Source organism: Camelus bactrianus, chromosome 4 (genome assembly GCF_048773025.1).
Source record: "Camelus bactrianus isolate YW-2024 breed Bactrian camel chromosome 4, ASM4877302v1, whole genome shotgun sequence".
Classification (NCBI taxonomy): Eukaryota; Metazoa; Chordata; class Mammalia; order Artiodactyla; family Camelidae; genus Camelus; species Camelus bactrianus.
In genome coordinates this window covers 74557663-74573650 of record NC_133542.1, presented here as the reverse complement: position 1 = coordinate 74573650, position 15988 = coordinate 74557663, and the positions used below count along the sequence as shown (strand labels likewise).

The window sequence follows — 15988 nt, the reverse complement described above, 5'->3', positions numbered from 1 at the left end:
CTCCCTTTCCCCTCCTGGATTTCTTACAGGCTTGACTGTTGCAATGACGGCTGCTCGGATTCTGCACCAGGGCACAGTGAAGAGGCAGCTGGCCGTAACGGTGAGGCCAGGCCCCTCAGACCCGGCGGCGCCCGCGGCAGCAGTGGGAGCCGAGGCGGCGGAGGCGGCAGCAGCGGCGGCAGCGAGCTCTCCACCCCGGAGAAGCCCCCGAACCAGAGGGCGGGCCCGTTCGGCAGTCGGTGGGACACTGCCGCCGGGGAGCCCTCTACCAGCATCCCTGCAACTGTTGGCTCACTTCCCAGCTCCAAAAGCTTCCTGGGCATGAAGGCGCGAGAGTTATTTCGTAATAAGAGCGAGAGCCAGTGTGACGAGGACGGCGTGACCATCAGTAGCCTTTCTGAGACCCTAAAGACAGAATTGGGCAAAGACTCCAGCATGGAAGCCAAGACGCCCCTGAGCCTCGATGGCCCACACCCATCTCCCCCAAACGTGGACAGTGTTGGACAGCTCCGTATCATGGACTACAACGAGGCTCACCATGAGCACAGCTAAGGACGATGGTCAGTCAGTGTTACCCTGCATATTGCTGGCGTAGAACAGGAGTGTGAATGCACGCTTCAGAGCTTTCCTGTTTCCAGGGTTCGAGTGGCTAGCTCACGCAGTGGAAATGGGATGGAGGTCCTTTTGACAGTTGACTGAGTGCAGAACGGTTTTTGGATCTGGCATTGAAATGCCTCTTAACCTTCCCTCAGCCACCCCCAGACCCTGTCTTTCATTTACCCGGCAGCGTGTGCTAACCCGAGGGCCAGTGTGTGTTCCTCACTAGCTTTATTTTCTTCCTTTTCCTGCAAAATGGGTCCTTTGAACCTGTGCAATATGAGGCCAAATTTAATCTTTGAGGCTAACACACCACTCTCTCCTTTCCTGAGGCTCAGCTAACTGGGTTGGCCCTCTGCTGGCCCAGGTAACTGGTGGCATCGCAGGTAAGTCTGGTTCTGTCCCTTTCTGGGAGGGGCAGCCTGCAAAGCTCGTCTTCTTCACAGGAAAGCTCTTACGTGAGCCTTGTTCCCTGCTCTTTGGTTCAGCACCTAAAGCAGCAGATCTAGAAAAGTGATGGTTTCTTCACCCTTGTTTTTTTGGTGGTTCTGATAAGCTGCCTAGAAACTTCTATGTGAACACATGCCCGTCATTCAGAAAGTCCAGAGCTGGCACCGTGGAGACCACACTGCCCTTTGGGAACACCCTGCCCCCCCCCCACTACCTCTTATTTCTGTGGTGTTTGCTCGAAAGCTGGCACTGTTCTGAGCAGAGGCTGGCGTGTGGGTGCTCGGCCCTGCTCTCTGCAGCAGGGCAGGATGGCGACTAGAGCAGTTACCCGGAAGGAGGAGCGCCGTGGGTGGGGACCTGGCCCCTGGGTCCAGGCAGGGCTGCGCCGGCTGAGCCCCGCGCTGACGCGCCACTGTCTGTTCGCCTCCCTTTGCACCCCGTACGCCTCTTGTTTCTGTCAGCTTCTGTGTGATGCTGCAGCAGAAAGGCTCTGAAGGTCCAAAGAGTTTCTTCAAAGTTTATGACCCTTGTTTCTCAGGCTGTGAGAGTTGCCTCACTGTGGTAGGTTCTAGGCCACCGAGAACGTAACAGCTTTTTCACAGCAATCCTGACTTTTGGGCCAACTCTGCAGGGAGCTTGATGCTGCCCCCCCCCCACGTTAGTCCTGGGAGAGCGTTAAAGCGGAGGCCTGGTGACCGCTGCCAAAGGGCTGCCCGCGCACACCCGTGAGAGGCAACACCAGTCAGGACACTGATGGTGGCACAGAATCTGAACTTGACAGATGCTCCGGAAATAAATGCTAGAGCCTAAGGATTGTTGCCTCGTGTCCCAGCCCAGACTGAGGCGGGGAGAGGCTGGCAGGAAAGAGCCAATGAACTTGGTTTTTCTCTTTCTCTTCTTTCAGTAAAAGTATAAAAGTGTTCACCCACGAGGAGGGCAAAGGCAAACTGTGATGGTACGAATGTTACCGCTTGTGGGAGCTCCCAGCACGTGAGGGCAAAGGTCTCTTTAAAAAGTGTGGCAATAAATACTCTAGCGTCCCGACCAGCGGGAGCTGGGTAACAAGCGCCTCCCCGTGGCCATGGCTGTGCGGGCGGGGGGCCGCCCTGGCACGGGGCTCCCGGGCGCGGCTGGCTGGTGCGCAGCCGGAGGGAGGGTGTGTGCCCGTCTGCTCTCGGCCCAGCACGGCGCCGGCCGTGGCCGCCAGATGTCCGCTGTGGAGTTAATGACACCGTATATTTAATTCAGCTTTTTCCAAAGGAAAGCTTAAAATCAAATGCATTCTAGCTCCCTAGTTCAGTTTCATTTAGAAAGGGAAAACGTGAACAAATTCAGAAAAGAAATGTTACAAGATAACTATTACAACTGGTTCTCAGTGCTTACCCCTCCCCAAGACCAAAAGATCTGTGCTGCAGAACGAAGACATAGGCACTTAAACCAAAGCCTTTACCCTGACTAACTGGCAAAGGCAAGGAGGCCAACGTAAAGAAAGAAAAGAACTTTTTTTTTAAACGGGCAGTTTGTAAAAGTGTAAGGAAGAGGCAGGCAACGCGGACATGTGGCCTGAGGCCCGGGCTGGAGGCTCTGCGGGTGGGTCTCTGCGAGGCCCTTGCCCACTCCTCCAGCCTGGGCGTCTGTCTGCTCAGCCTCTGGCCGTGGCCAAGGCAGCAGCACTCAGCCTCCTCTGGGCTCTGGGAGGCCACGGCTGGGGAATGGGGGTCTGGTGGCGTGCTGAACTTGCCCAACCTGGAAATTTAGGCTTTTATGTTGCAAAAGACTTGAGTCGGTAAGAGGGTTTGGTTTGATTTTGAAAGCGATAAACCTGCCAAGAGTCACTGGCTCACTTGATTATGCTGCAGTGAGTGTCTTTAAGTAAGGAAAGGTGATGGTGATGGAGGAACTTCTGAGAGAGAATTCAGGCCCGGGAACAGGCAGGGCAAAGGCATTGGAACGGTGTTCCCGGCAGAGCCTGCCCTGAGACTAAGCAGGGCGGCGTTCGCAAGCGTCAGGGTTGGCCTCCATCCAGGGTCACTCTGAGCAGGCTTGCCTGCCTTGGAGCTGTTTGGCCGACGTCCATAACCTGTTCTGATCCCCACCTGCCACTAACTGGGGTCGGCACAGGCCCTAAGAAGATCAGAGCCTGCTTCTTGGGTAGCGTGAAGCCTTGTTCTAAAAGGGAGCACTGCGGTGCCATCGGGGGCAGGGTAGGGGTGGAAGGTGGCAGCGCGGTCTCCGTGGGGCACGTGAGTTCCTGATGCTGCTGTAGGCCTTCCAGCAGACAGAACGTTCAGGGAGTTTTCAAAAGCTTTTGACAAGGTTCTGCCCCAGCTCTGTGAAAGTGGTTACTGTGGAAGTGGAAGAAATACCTGGTCATGAATAAGAAAACTAACTGAAATCCAAAGGTGGGAGGTGAAGATCGTTTCTTCGGTCAAGAGGTTTCCCTGGAGATGAGCGCTGGGACCAGCCTTACCAGGTGGGGCGGGCAGTAGACGTGCCGCCCTAGGCCTGTCAGCAGAGGGAGAGCTGCCTAGCCTTCGGGAGTAAGCTGCTGAAGGTTCACAGGCTCTCTGACAGAGAACCTACATTGTGAGCCAGAATATACGTACTGCGTTTAGGGGGAAGTAGTCCGAACTCTTCTTAAAAGGTAAACTGTTACAATCCAGGAAAAGGTCCCACAAGCCATTGACAGTTGGAAAAATCAGCCCACCGTGCCCCGTGGCCAGAAGCCAGCCCTCCACTGGGCAGAGCCAGGACAGCAGGAAACGAAGCCCCAGCCCTGGGCCGGCCTCACGTGCAACAGCGCGTGTAGTTTCTGGGTTTTTGTTGAGAAAGATAAAGCTCTAGTAGTTTTGTAGAAGAGGATGAATAAAATGACGGTGACGATGGGGGGGGGAGGTCCTTGGAGACCACAAAGCTTCCGACTCCCACTTAAGACTAAAAAGGTGGATGTTTCTGTGTAGAGAATGTAACGGAAGTGCTTTGGTAGCCAATGTGAATTTTCACCAAATACTAGAACATGCCGCTTGAATCCAGGAAGAAATAACTGACGAACAAACAAAAGAAAGAGCTACGCGAAGACGCACAGCTTTTCTAACCAGAAGCAGTCGGAGGCGGTGGGGGGTGTGGCCGCATCTCAGGAGGCCTGGGCACTGTGAAGACTCGGCCCAGAACCGCAGTCGGGGTGGGCTGCCACCACCTTCTGCCGATGCTCCCGGAGGTCCCGGGAGAAGCCCGAGCCCAGCCGGGGGTGTACGTTTCACCCAGGGGAGAAGGCTGTCAGATCAGCACGTCTTACCCTGCACGGTTTCACTCTCCCAGGTTTGTGCTTTAGACATTGACAAGCAGTGAACAGGGGAGAATGTATCTGGCCTGGAGATGCTTGTGCATCCGTTCACATCCAGAGTTCTGTGACACGTGCCCCTGCCCCCTGCCCCCTGCCCCGACCGCTGCAGAGGGATTGCACACGATTAAGCTTTTCTTTACAAGTGAGAGAACAAATTTAGGTCCAGGCCTGGCCCCTGGGCTGCTGCTGCGACCCTTGTCCCCGTGTGGCTCGTTGCCCCGTCCACGACTCTCTGATGTGCCCAGAGAGAGCAGTGTTTCCGTCTTTCCCACGCCGTCCTGCAGTCTGTTCGTGCCGACCGGAGAGAAGCGTGGCCGCAACCACAAGGGGAACCTGCCTGGGTGCCATGTGCCTGTGCCCGTGACTGCTTCTGGCCTTGAAATGAGTTAGTGAAGGCGGAGGGGCTTTCTCTCCTCCCCATCACGGTGCCACAAAATTGTCCACCCTCTGCGATAAGTAGGCTAGTCGAACCATTGGAATAGATCTTTTAGAGGCGACCCCTGAGAGTTTGAGGCCCCCCCCAGATCAGCCCCCCTCTCCCCACCTTGATACAGTGTTGGGACAGGAGGGAACAGCACTGCCCTCAGCAGCAGGTACTTTGGCTCATCAAAGAGGCAGCCAGGCATTTTGCACTAGGAAGAATCAGTGATCGCTTTTCAGCAGACTTCTATGGACCAGAAATACGTTATGGAGGAACAGATTTTGCTAAGACATTATCTAGGTTTATAACTCAATCATGGATCAACCACATGTGGCTAACTCTCAGTTTAAAGGGGTCCTATCACTGAAAACCAGATTTTTTTGGCTGACTGCTTTTAGCTAAATATGAGAAAGTCATCTGTTGTCAAAAGGTTTAAACCTTCCCGCCTTGACCTTTAACAGCATGTCAAACAATCCGCATCAGATGCTGTAACATGAACTGCAGGAGAAAATGGTACAATCTGAGTGAGTGGGAAGTGGAGTCAAAAGGGTTTGCTGTCCTTAGAATGTACTAAAATGTCAAGGCAGTTGCTTGTGTTTAACTGTGAACAAATAAAAACTTATTGTTTTGCACTACTCTGCTGTACTGACATGAAGTGGTTCATGTCGGCCTCTGAGGGGCTTGCGGGCAAAGTAGGAACTAGTCCCAAGATGCCGAAGCCTCGGGGCCTGGGATTGCTTGGTGACCCCGGGTGGCTGGAGGGAGGTACTGCCGAGGGGAATCTGGCTTCAGTCTCTGTAAGACCCTTTTGTTCTGGCAGATCATGTGGCAAACAGCCACAGATCCTACCCTGATCTGCCTCAAATTCATGCCCTTCAGGTGTCCTGGAGATGTGGGAAGAGGTGACTGGAGGCGGCTCTACCAGCAGACACACAGCCAGGCAGCCTGCTGGGTCTGCACCGCCACCCACCCTTGTGTCCAGGGTGTGCTCGCCTTCCTAGGGGTTGGCTGGCACCTTGGGTTTAACACAGCCTCCCCCCCCGCCTCTTTTTTTAAGTTCTATTTTTATTGTTGGTTTTGGTTTTGGGTATTTGAGGTGGGGGGGACTTAGGTTTATTTTTTTTTTAATGGAGGTACTGGGGGTTGAGCCCAGGACTCATGCATGCCAAGCATGTGCTCTACCCCTGGGCGATACCCTCCCCTGAACACAGCCCTTTGGATGGAGCCCAAGTGACACTGAAGTTGTCGAGAACTGATAGACCCTGAGCCTTGCCGACCGTGTCTTGTGCGTGTGCCAAGGAGAGCGTGCAGCTCACATCCGCTGCCTTCCTTGTGCCATCGGCTACCTGGAGGAAGGCAGGAAGCCACCACTGAACACTCGTCAGGTCCAGCCTGGCCTTCCTGGGAAAGGACCGGAGGCGAAGAGCTGCAGTGCAGTGTGGGTCCCCACTGCCCAGCTGCCCGGAAGTGGGTGTGCTCTGCCCACTGGAATGGCGGAAGCAGCTCCTTTGAGACAAAGCCTGAGAGGTGGCAGTTTTCAGTTCTGTCTGAGAAGTTCAGATGTTCGGATGTCTGGCTAGGCCCCTGGCTCTGCGAGGAGTCACTGTGCTGGCCTGTGGGCCTGTGGCCTGCACCTCCTCGGAGCGACTGGAGCCGGGGGTTCCTGTCCAGAGCGGCTCTCTGCTGCTGCCCAGCGCGCTCTGGTGTCTTCGGGTAAATGTCATTATCTTTAAGGGACAAGTCTCAGGAAAGCAAGCCAGGCAAAGAGGTGGTAGAACACCTTTTATTCTTGACTGTTGCCCCCGAGGAAGCAAGAATACAGAAGCTAAGTCGCCCCCTGTGAAGGGAAAAACCAACAGTCAGACAGCACCTCTGGCAAGCTCAGGAGCTGGTGATACATTTTTTCCAATGTCTGGGCCTCAGTTATGTTGTGAAAACCAGGTAATTATTCTTGTACAGGATGCACAAAATCAATTCTTCCAGCTTCTCTCAGAGTTTCTCTCTCAAGTAAAGGAGAGGAAAGGCAGGTTCATTCCCGTTTGGGCTTTGGTCCAGGGACCTAAACACTCCGAGGCAGCGTCCTGCGAGGCGGGAGCAGCCCTGCCGTGCAGAGGGCCAGGCCTCGCCTACGGCCACTGCCGCCGCTGTGGCGGGAAGGGAGCTGTGCGGCCTCCTCCGGCCGGATGGCTCAGCCTGGAAAGCTGGACCTGGGTGGGACAGTCAGCTCTTTCCCAGCCTCCCTGCGACACCCTCTACCCACACACACTCTGAGGGTCCCCTTCGTCGGCACAGAGCCTGACACTCAGAGGCAAGGGAAAGAAGTTAAAGCGAGAGGAGGAGAAAGGTTCTCAGTCGTGTATTGGGCAGTCCCCTTTGGGGTTAATAAGTGGCAGGGACTGTGGGCGACGATGAAAATGGATCACCTAGTGGAAACCAAGTTTAGTAACAAAGCACCCTATGGGAAGGGGAGGGAAGGGGTGGGACTGGGGTTGAGGCCTTACAGTTTCCCACCAGGTGGTCTCCAGGGAGGTTTTGCACATCCTTTGTCTGTCCCCCTAGGTCTGAGGCTGTCTTTTGTCAGTTGCCTATAGCTGTGTTTCCTTAAGCCAGGCTGGGCGCCTACAGTCTGGAAAGCCCGTGCGGCCGCCCTGGTGGCCTCCTGGCGGGCCTGGGGCTCACTCACGTGCTGCAGCTCCTTGCGGGGCAGCTTCTCCGAGTGGGCAACCCATTCTTTCATCAAGTCTAGGACGATGGGGATGAGGCTGACCACGCCTCCGTAGTGGTTCCTGGCCTCGTCACAGCTGAGGTGGTTCACCACATCGTGAGGGTATCTGCAGGGCGGCAAGAAGGGCCAGGTGAGCCCTGCCGTGGGGACTCGCCGCGCTGCGGCAAGACACCGCCAGGCCGCGGGCAGGGCTCTCTAACCTGCTGCACTTCAGACCTGCCTTGGGAGGCTTTAGAACTGTGCACGCACCGGGCAGGGCTCGGGGTTCCAGGTGCGGTGGTTCAGCAGGTTTAGGGGGCCAGGGGCCCCAGGTAATCCTAGTGTGAAAGGCGAGAGTTGTAAACCACGTGCCTGCGGTTCGTAGAAACCTGGATTAGGGGCCGTGGAAATCTGCTGTGATCCCTCCAGAATATACCGTTTCGCCCCTGTGACTCTTCTTAGCCTAATGTGTAAATAGCTTTCTCAGGAGTGTGGTGCTTTGTGCCGTGGATTCCCCAGGGCTCAGAATTAGGGGAGCACGCCTGCAGAGCTGGCACCCATGGGAACCGGCTCCAAACGTCCCACTTCTTCCTGGGCTTCTGGGAACCTTGCCTGGTGCTGGCTCCAGTGAGAGGGTTTGTGTCCAACTAGATCTGGGCCCCAGAATCCCTCATTTTCAGTAAAATGATTTGTGGGATCAGAGTCATTCCAGTAAACCAATGGGCCTAGGGTTCCGGGCTAGGAAAGTCTGGACAGCGGCCACATGGGTCACCAGTTTAGACTGAGCTGCCCTCTCAACAGAAGCCTGTCCTTTCCTTCAGGACCCCTCCTCTCCCGCCCCCTCCCCAGATGCACACGCTGAGGCCTTGAGAACAGGACGGGGTGGAGGGTGGGTCTTACTTTGCTCGAAGGCTGCTTAAGTCGTTGCTTTGGCTAACGAGGGTTTTGCATTTCTCGAGGAGGTTGTTGGTGACGGGGGTGCCGGAGTGCAGGGCTTCGAAGCGCTGGCACAGCTTGCTCAGCTCCGTGCAGATGTCCAGGAACATGAGCAGGACGCGCCGGTCGGTGGAGTTGTTGCAGTAGTGCTCCGTGTAGCTCTGGACCTGCAAAGGCCGGCGTCAAGGGCGCTGGGAGGACCCAGGAGAACCCACTCTGGTCCTCCCACCCTCCCACAGTCACCGGGGAGAGGCCAGTAGTGTGGAAGTATCTGAATATACAGACACTGCATCCAGCGAACATCATTAAGCGTCTCAGGCACCGAGCGGAAGGCTTTGCAGGCCTGATCGCACTTCGTCCTCACCTACGTGCTAAGTGCCGGGCACCTCTTTGCATCCCTACCTGACAGGTGAATGTGGACACTCGGAGGGCTGAGACGCCCTGCTCAGGCACCCTGCTGGGGCGAGGCTGGACCTCACCCCAGCTCAAGGCGCTCTGAGCCCAGACCTCCCACTGGTCCCCACGCGCCTGCGCCAACACCTGCAGCAGAGAGGACCGGTCCCTGAGTTTTCACGCCACAGGCCCACTTAGAGGGCCCGCCTAGACGGCCTCTGGGCTGGGCCACCCAGACTGAGGAGCAAACCAGACTCCTCTGTGGCGGCGGTGTCCGGTGTTGGCAAGGTTAGAGAAGAGGGACACGTCGGTAAGGAGAGCTGGGAAAAGTCACCCACGTGAGAAAAAAAAAAATGTGTCTACCTCGTGCCGTAGACAAAAACCAGCTCGAGGAGAGCGGAGCTTAAAGACTGGAAACTAACCTCCCGTGTGGGTGTGTTTGGCGGCAGGGAGGCTTCTCTTAAACCAGTCATAAAAGGTGCCAAGACGAGCGGTAGGTTGATCTAATTTCAACTCCTTTCCTTGGCTGGCGGTGGGGATCCCTCCCGGGTCAGGGCTCTCTCTCCAGGGTGACCTGAGATGCCTGACCTTGTGCTGGGGAGGAGCTGGCTGTGGTCCAGGCGGGATGAACTGACCCAGGTCACACAGTCGCCTCCTCTCCATGACCCGGGGGCAGGGCAGCACCCACCTCCTCCAGTTCCCAGGAACTGAGGTCTAAAGCAGGGTTTCCTGCTGCCACTGATGGCCTTTTCGTTCCAAGGGGATGTCTTCGCACGTGACCTCAAGTCATCCCTTCCCAAGCACAGTCGCCTGGTAGGGGGATGAGGCTCTTGACCCCACAGCGTATGCCCACACTCCAGCACCCCTGGCCCGGGTCTGTGGTGGGTGAAGGGAGCCTGCACCGTGGTGTAAGCACAGAAGGGCACTGTCACCAGCTGCCGAGTGTGTGGGTGGGTAACCTTTGGATACTTCTGGTCCAGGAAGGGCAGGGTGAGGGTTGCAAGTCAACACACGTGGGGCCACTATTTACCAAAAGCCTCCTTGAACCTAAGGCAAGAAGGAGCAGGCCGGGGTCACTCCACCCTGATGCAGATTCTGAGCGGAAGTGGGGGCGTCTCAGGTGCTCCTTCCTGGTGCTGAAAACCTGTTCAGTGCCCTTGGAAATCTGAGCCTCTGGGGTTCGGGCTAAAAAGGATGCAGCCAGTCTACTTTCAAACAGTTCAGAGGGAAGAGGGTACACGCAAACATGGCTAAATATTACAGATTGGTGTATCTCGGTGAAGGTTACATGGGCATTCACTTTCTGTACGTTTTTAAAATTTCAAGTTAAAAAACTGGGAGAAATTCTTGCAAAAATTAAAGAATTTTTTGAAGGATGCTGCCAGGCAGGGGTTGCCCTCTGTGGCCCTGTGTGCTTCTCCTGAGCAGTTCTGAGCCCTGGTCCCCACTCTTGCCCCGCCCTGTGAGCAGTCAGCCTTCAACAAGCCAGCTCCTTAGCAGGTAGCATCTCCTTAGCTGGAAAGGGTACCATCTAGGGTAGTGTTCCCAACACACCGTGGCTCAAGCCTGTGACTTCCTGGAAGGCTCATTCAATCCTGAAGTCCTGCAGAGCAAACTTGGAAAGCAGAGAACCCCCCAGGAGACTCGGGTTAAACGGAAACATCCGTAAACGCCACTGACAATGCACTTGGTGTATCGCGGTTTCTCAGACCCACTGGGGTCCAGTGGCCGGGACCACGTGCAGCTGCTGCCATCCATCCCCAGCACTGAGCGCAGGGCCCCGCGGATAACGCGGCTGCTGGCTGCGTGTGTTCCGGATGATGTCATGGAGTCCGCGTAACGGCCCTAGGAGGTGTGTGCTGCTTTTTTCACATTTTACAGATAAGGAAGCTGAGGCTTAGAGAGGTGACTGGCTGGCCCGAGGTCACAGAGGTGGGCATGGTAGAGCCGGGACTTATGCCCTGGCTAGCTGAGCCTTGAGCCCACGTTTTAACCCCTTTGTTATTCACTCAGATATTTGCTGAGGGAATGAATGAAGGGCTCCTTCCACCACTGGGATCTGAGTCCTGATTCTGGCACAGATGCACTTGCCTTCTCTGGGCCTCAGTTTTTCAACTTTCAAGAGAGAGGACTGGGCCTGGGCCCGCCCCCCGCCCCCCGCGCACCCCCCACACCGTGGAGCCTCTGGGTCTGGCAGGTGTCTGCGACCCGGGCCGCCCGCCCGGGAGGCGCCACCTGTCCGATGCTGGAGATGGGCCGGATCTTGTCATGGGCGTTCTCCCTGCAGTGCTCCAGAGCCGCGATGAAGGTGAACTGCTGCTGCTGGAAGAGCTTGTACTTCTGCTCCACGCCCCGAAGGGACTCCTTCACCTCATTCATGGTCATCCTTGGTGGTCGCTTATGGGAGAGGACGGTCTAGTGCGAGGAAGAGGAGAGCGATGAGATCCCAGGGGCCGGGCCCAGGGATCCAGCGCCGGGGTCGCGAGATGCCCGCGGCCACGGAGGGGTTCCTCTCAGTGGCACACCGGGCGGAGCAGCTCCCCACAGCCCTGGGGAGCGGGGAATGTTTTCACCCCCACGTTGCAGAGAAGGAAATGAGGCCCCAGGAGGCTGCAAACTCGCTCAAGAACCCAGCAGGCTGTGGCGACAGAGCCCTGCCCACCCCAAGTCCACTCGCCCTCCACCGTAGACAAGTTTCCCTGGGCCTCGGTTTCTCCGGGCCTCGGTTTCTCCAGCTTATGGATCTCTCTCTCTCTCTCTCTCTCTCTCTCTCTCTCTCTCTCTCTCTCTCTCTCTCTCACACACACACACACACACACACACACACACGCACACACAGCCTCCAATGCCTCCAGGCAGTGTCAGCAAAAGCTGGGATTGAGGAACGAGCCACAGCATGGAAAAATCTACGATGTTGTCAACTGGAAGCAAATTATTTTAAAACAGCTGCCCCTCTGCAACTGCTGGGAAAGCGTAGGGAGTCTCCCCAGCGGGCGAAGCAGGAAAGAGCCGGCGCTGGGTTCACCAGCCTAAGCAGCCGCGGTGTCCCTGCACTGCGGGGGGCAGGGGCCCGAGCTCGGGTTTGCCCATCCCCAGGGCAGGGGTTGGCCGCTGGTGACCCCCCACCCCCCACAGTGTTTGCAGGGGTGATCCTGATTGGAAACAGGAAGGCTGCGAGGGGTTCTGTCTTTTGGTGCCTCACAGACTGTCCCTGATGTGATCCAGGAGGTCCACGTGCATCCAGGATCTCCTCTGAGCAGAAAAGGCTGTGGGTTCTGCCCTCCGTGACATCATAATTTTGCTAAGCGCCTGCAAAATGCTGCAGGTGACAGATTCACGGAATGCCCGAGCTGGAAGGGGCTTCAGTAGGTCAACCCCCCCTTAACTCCCCGGGGAAAACTGAGGCCCAGGGTGTCACAGAAGCTTGTTCCAGAGACACCCTGGGTCCTGGGTGTCCTGCTGTCTAACTAGCGTCCTCAAAGGTGCGGCAGCTGGCTGTCTGTGCACCACGGGGCACCAGCACACATGGAACCTGGGCTTGGATGTGCCGCACTGAGTCAGAGGTGGCGGCACTGAGGGAGGGGCCGAGCCAGATGCTGCAGGTGGAAGGGGCCAGAATGCTTGGTGGGGTCGGGGGACACACTCCAGGCTCCTCCTGGCAGGTCTCAGGTGGAGAAGAGGCTTGCTTTCTGCTGTGTCTCCCTCAGCATCCTGAGCACAGCAGGACTGCAGCCAGGGAGACTCTGGCAAGAGGAGACGGCGTCAGGAGGACTAAAGGAAATGCAAGGAGGACAGACCATGAGGTGGCCTTCACGGCGTGATGGGAGCAGTGAATCAGAGAACTTGGGAGGGTTGGGGCCTGGGGACGTGCAGCCTCGGAGCCCCTGTCCCGGGCCGGGAGCTGAATGCAGCCGGGTCACCATAAAGGGACCGTGTGGCGAGGAGCCTCACAGTCACGCCTCACACATCCAAGTGGGTCTACTGCAGACGCGGGGAGGGCCCCCACCCCCGGAGCCATAGCACCTGTGTTTGCCAACAGAGCAGGGCAGCTCCACTGGAGACGGGCCTGGTCTGGGGCCATGCAGGGCGGTGGCCTCCTTCCAGCTCAGCCTCCTCCCCCTTCAGCACAAGGCAGGAAGGGGAGCGGGGTGGAGGGGACGCAGCGAGTCGTGTTGAACACCTGCCATATCCAGCCAGGGCCCCCACCCCTTACCTGGAGGCAGAAATGACAGTAAACCTGGGGCACAGTGGTTTTCTGTCGCCTCCCACGGAAGCAGGCTTAGGACCTGGACTAGGGCGAGGAGAGTGAGGCACACACCTCAGGACAAAATTTAAGGGGGTGCCAGAAACTTAATAATCAAGGTAGGTTGAAAACAGGCATGATGTGTACCCCGAAAGAGGCAGAGGCTGCTGAGGGCTCAGGCTGCTGGAGGAAGGAAGGTTTGAAGAGGCAGGCGGGCTTTGGAGGGGAGGAGGGCAGGTGGGCTGAGGGGTGGGGCCCTGGGTAGAGATTGGGGGGTGGGACTAGCTTAAGTGCAGAATGCAGCCAGCAGGGACCCACGCGGCAGGCAAAGCTGCAAGGGCAACCACTGAAGGCTTCTGCGCCGAGGAGGTGCCAAGCACTCGATCATTTGTTCATTCATTCATGCTGCCGTGCCTCCCGTGTGCCAGACACCATTCCGGCTGCTGGGCTGGATATACAGCACTGAACAGGACAGGATTCCCTACCGTGGAGGGACTGTGAGAGTGGGAGGCAGACCATAAGAATAAGTGAAATGAACAGCAGTTTAGACAAGGAGAAAAGAAAGCAGGGCAGCCGGCAGGAATGGCGGGAGCAGAGGGTTACACAGGCAGCCAGAGGGGCACTTGCAGGAGCAGGGTGGGTGCAGCACAGGCATTATCTCAAGTCCTCCTCACAGTCCTGTGAACGGCGGACCACGGCTGATTATCCCCACATGGCAGATGACAGAGCTGAGGTCTGGCATCTTAGGGTATGAGCAAACCAGGATTTCCCACTCAGCCTTGCCCGACTTTATAAAGTCTGGGATCTTAACTTGGATACCTCCCTCCTTCCCTCAGTGGTGGTCCATAGAGAGAAACATGCTGAATATCAGATTTACTATGGCTGGGGGGTGGTTAGGTGGGGGTGGGTACCAAGGGCCTGCATAGCTAGACCCCTGGGCCTTGCTTCCACTACCGTGAGACTGTTTCCTGTTCCCTACCGCAAAGCCATGAGGACCAGCATTCTGGGGGCTGCCCTGTGTGCCCAGCTCTGCCACCCTCCTGGGGCTGCCAGGTTCTCCGGGGATAAAGCACTACCTTAGCCGGTGGCCCCAAGAGCCCCTGGGAGCAAAACCGACTTGGTTCTTGATCCTATGGACTTGTGACATGCACACGAGGAATGTCGTGAGAGGAGCTATAATAAGCTATCCAAAGTGATCGTCCCTTGAACCAGAGTCACTGCAGCCAAATTAGTCTGGATGAAAGGCACAGGGTGCAGGCACTTCTCAATCTGGGGGAGGAGGAAGGGAAAAATGATTACCCAATAGGTTTCAGGCTTTAATTGATTTGTATTTTTCCAGGCTGCTAAAGAAGATTAAATCGTGGTATGAAAAACGCCTAGGGCTTAAAATAAATGAGGAGAAAGGCAAGTCATTTCAAAAATGTCCAGGAAGCAAACTGAGCCTCTCCAGTGCAAACTGCAGGCTTGGCGGTTGTGTTCTTTGTTCGGGGGTAGGCAGCTTCCTTTCCTCCCCCAGCCGTCTTTGCAGTTGGGTTTGACAAGGCTACCAAGGTGTGTGCGCTTTGAGGAGGCAGTTCTGAGGGGGGGAGACAGAACTGCAGCCTTTTAGCCTTGAAGGGCGTATCTCCAGGCTGGTGGCTGCTGGAAAAGCCTTTGGCTAGGAGTCAGGGTGCCTAGTTCCAGCCTGGCTCTACCTTTGATTTAATGGGCGAACTTGGCCAATAATTTCCCCCTTTCTGGGCCTCAGTTTCTCCATCTGTAAAATGAGGGAATTTGGATTGGAGGCTCTTCAAGGGCTCTTCTGGTTTTAATGCTCCATGATCAACAACTGATGGGGAAAGAGGCCCAGAAAGGGGAAATGGCTCAGCCAACAACTTTTCACCATTCTGATCCTTCAGTTTCTCATCTGTAAAATGGGAATGAAGGTACCTATTTCCCAGGGTTGGTGCAAAGATTAAATGAGATGATATTACTAATACTAGCCCTAAGCACTGTGTACTTACTACACGCCAGTTACTTTCTAATACTTCAGATATATTAGCTCACGGAGTCCTGCCATAATCCCCACTTCCCAGGGGAGGCTGGCACAGCTTGGTGAGAGCGGAGCCAAGATGTGAGTCTTGGGCAATCTGTATTGACGATGCTATCTATACTCCCTCTTCATAATGTACACAAACACCAAAGTTTCGTTGGGAGCACAGCTCAGAAAAGGTAGTTTCTACTAAAAATAGCAACGGACAGGAGGGAGAGCTCCGAATCCAGTTCTGCGTCCGATACCAGGCTGCCCACTGGGGATTAACACGACTCGCATACCTCCTTCCCCCCACCGCATCCCACGGCATCTTTCTCCCGGGACAGCAGCAGCAGCGGCGGTCCCCTCCATTCTCCAACCCCCTCACCCCACCCAGTTTCCAGACCCAGGGCTTGTCCCAGAGCGGCCTTCACTCACAGAGCGCCCTGAAGCTGAGGTGCCTCCGTGGGTGTCTGGGGCCCCGGACGGGCGGGGAGGCCCTTCCCAGGGCTTGGGAGGCGGGGTGGGTGGGGTGGGAAGATCCGAGGTGAGAAGGGGCGGGGCCGCGGGCCCGATTGTTACCGCCGGTGCCATAGCAATCCAGTCAGGAGGTAGCCCCGCCCCACCCCCGGAGCCAGCGGCGCGGTCTTGGCGGGGGCTCCGAAGCTCAGAGTTGGGCTGAGGATTTCGCGCCCGTCCCTCCCTTTTCAACCACCCTCCCCAACATCTTCCAGCGCCTTCGTTTTAAGGATGGTAAACTGAGGCCCTAACGTCTGGGCCAGGGCGCGTTGGCGGAACCAGAAGCGGGATCCGCCTCCCGCCCTCTCGGGGGCCTAGGTGCCCCGGGGTGTTGTGCGCTGTCACGGCACAGAGGGCGCCTCTGACCCCAG

The 15988-nt window shown here is 56.5% G+C and overlaps 2 protein-coding genes across 9 annotated transcripts in view; one reads left to right on the top strand and one right to left on the bottom strand.

Moving 5' to 3' along the window:
- TSC1 (TSC complex subunit 1) overlaps positions 1 to 5446 on the top strand; it is a 49429-nt gene extending 43983 nt beyond the window's left edge. For all 4 annotated transcript variants that reach the window (XM_074362479.1, XM_010955910.3, XM_010955911.3 and 1 more), the window contains exon 23: positions 30 to 5446. In XM_074362479.1, coding sequence (XP_074218580.1) covers positions 30 to 552 — 523 coding nt within the window. In that variant the 3' untranslated portion in view covers positions 553 to 5446. The remainder of the gene's footprint in view (positions 1 to 29) is intronic.
- Positions 5447 to 6565: 1119 nt separating this feature from the next.
- Positions 6566 to 15824, bottom strand: SPACA9 (sperm acrosome associated 9). Of its 5 annotated transcripts, none has more exons than XM_074362477.1 (6): positions 15537 to 15824; positions 11080 to 11259; positions 8416 to 8618; positions 7737 to 7853; positions 7495 to 7642; positions 6566 to 6648 (listed from the first exon to the last, which is right to left on the bottom strand). In XM_074362477.1, exons 1-6 carry the CDS (start codon positions 15690 to 15692, stop codon positions 6637 to 6639), a joined length of 816 nt encoding a protein of 271 aa, XP_074218578.1. In that variant the 5' UTR covers positions 15693 to 15824; the 3' UTR covers positions 6566 to 6636. The 5 variants fall into 5 exon arrangements, with proteins under 5 accessions (XP_074218578.1, XP_074218577.1, XP_074218579.1 ...); XM_074362476.1 differs by lacking the exon at positions 6566 to 6648 and adding an exon at positions 6655 to 7018; XM_074362478.1 differs by lacking the exon at positions 6566 to 6648 and adding an exon at positions 14164 to 14356 and having other exon boundaries at positions 6655 to 7642; positions 15537 to 15630.
- Positions 15825 to 15988: the final 164 nt, after the last annotated feature.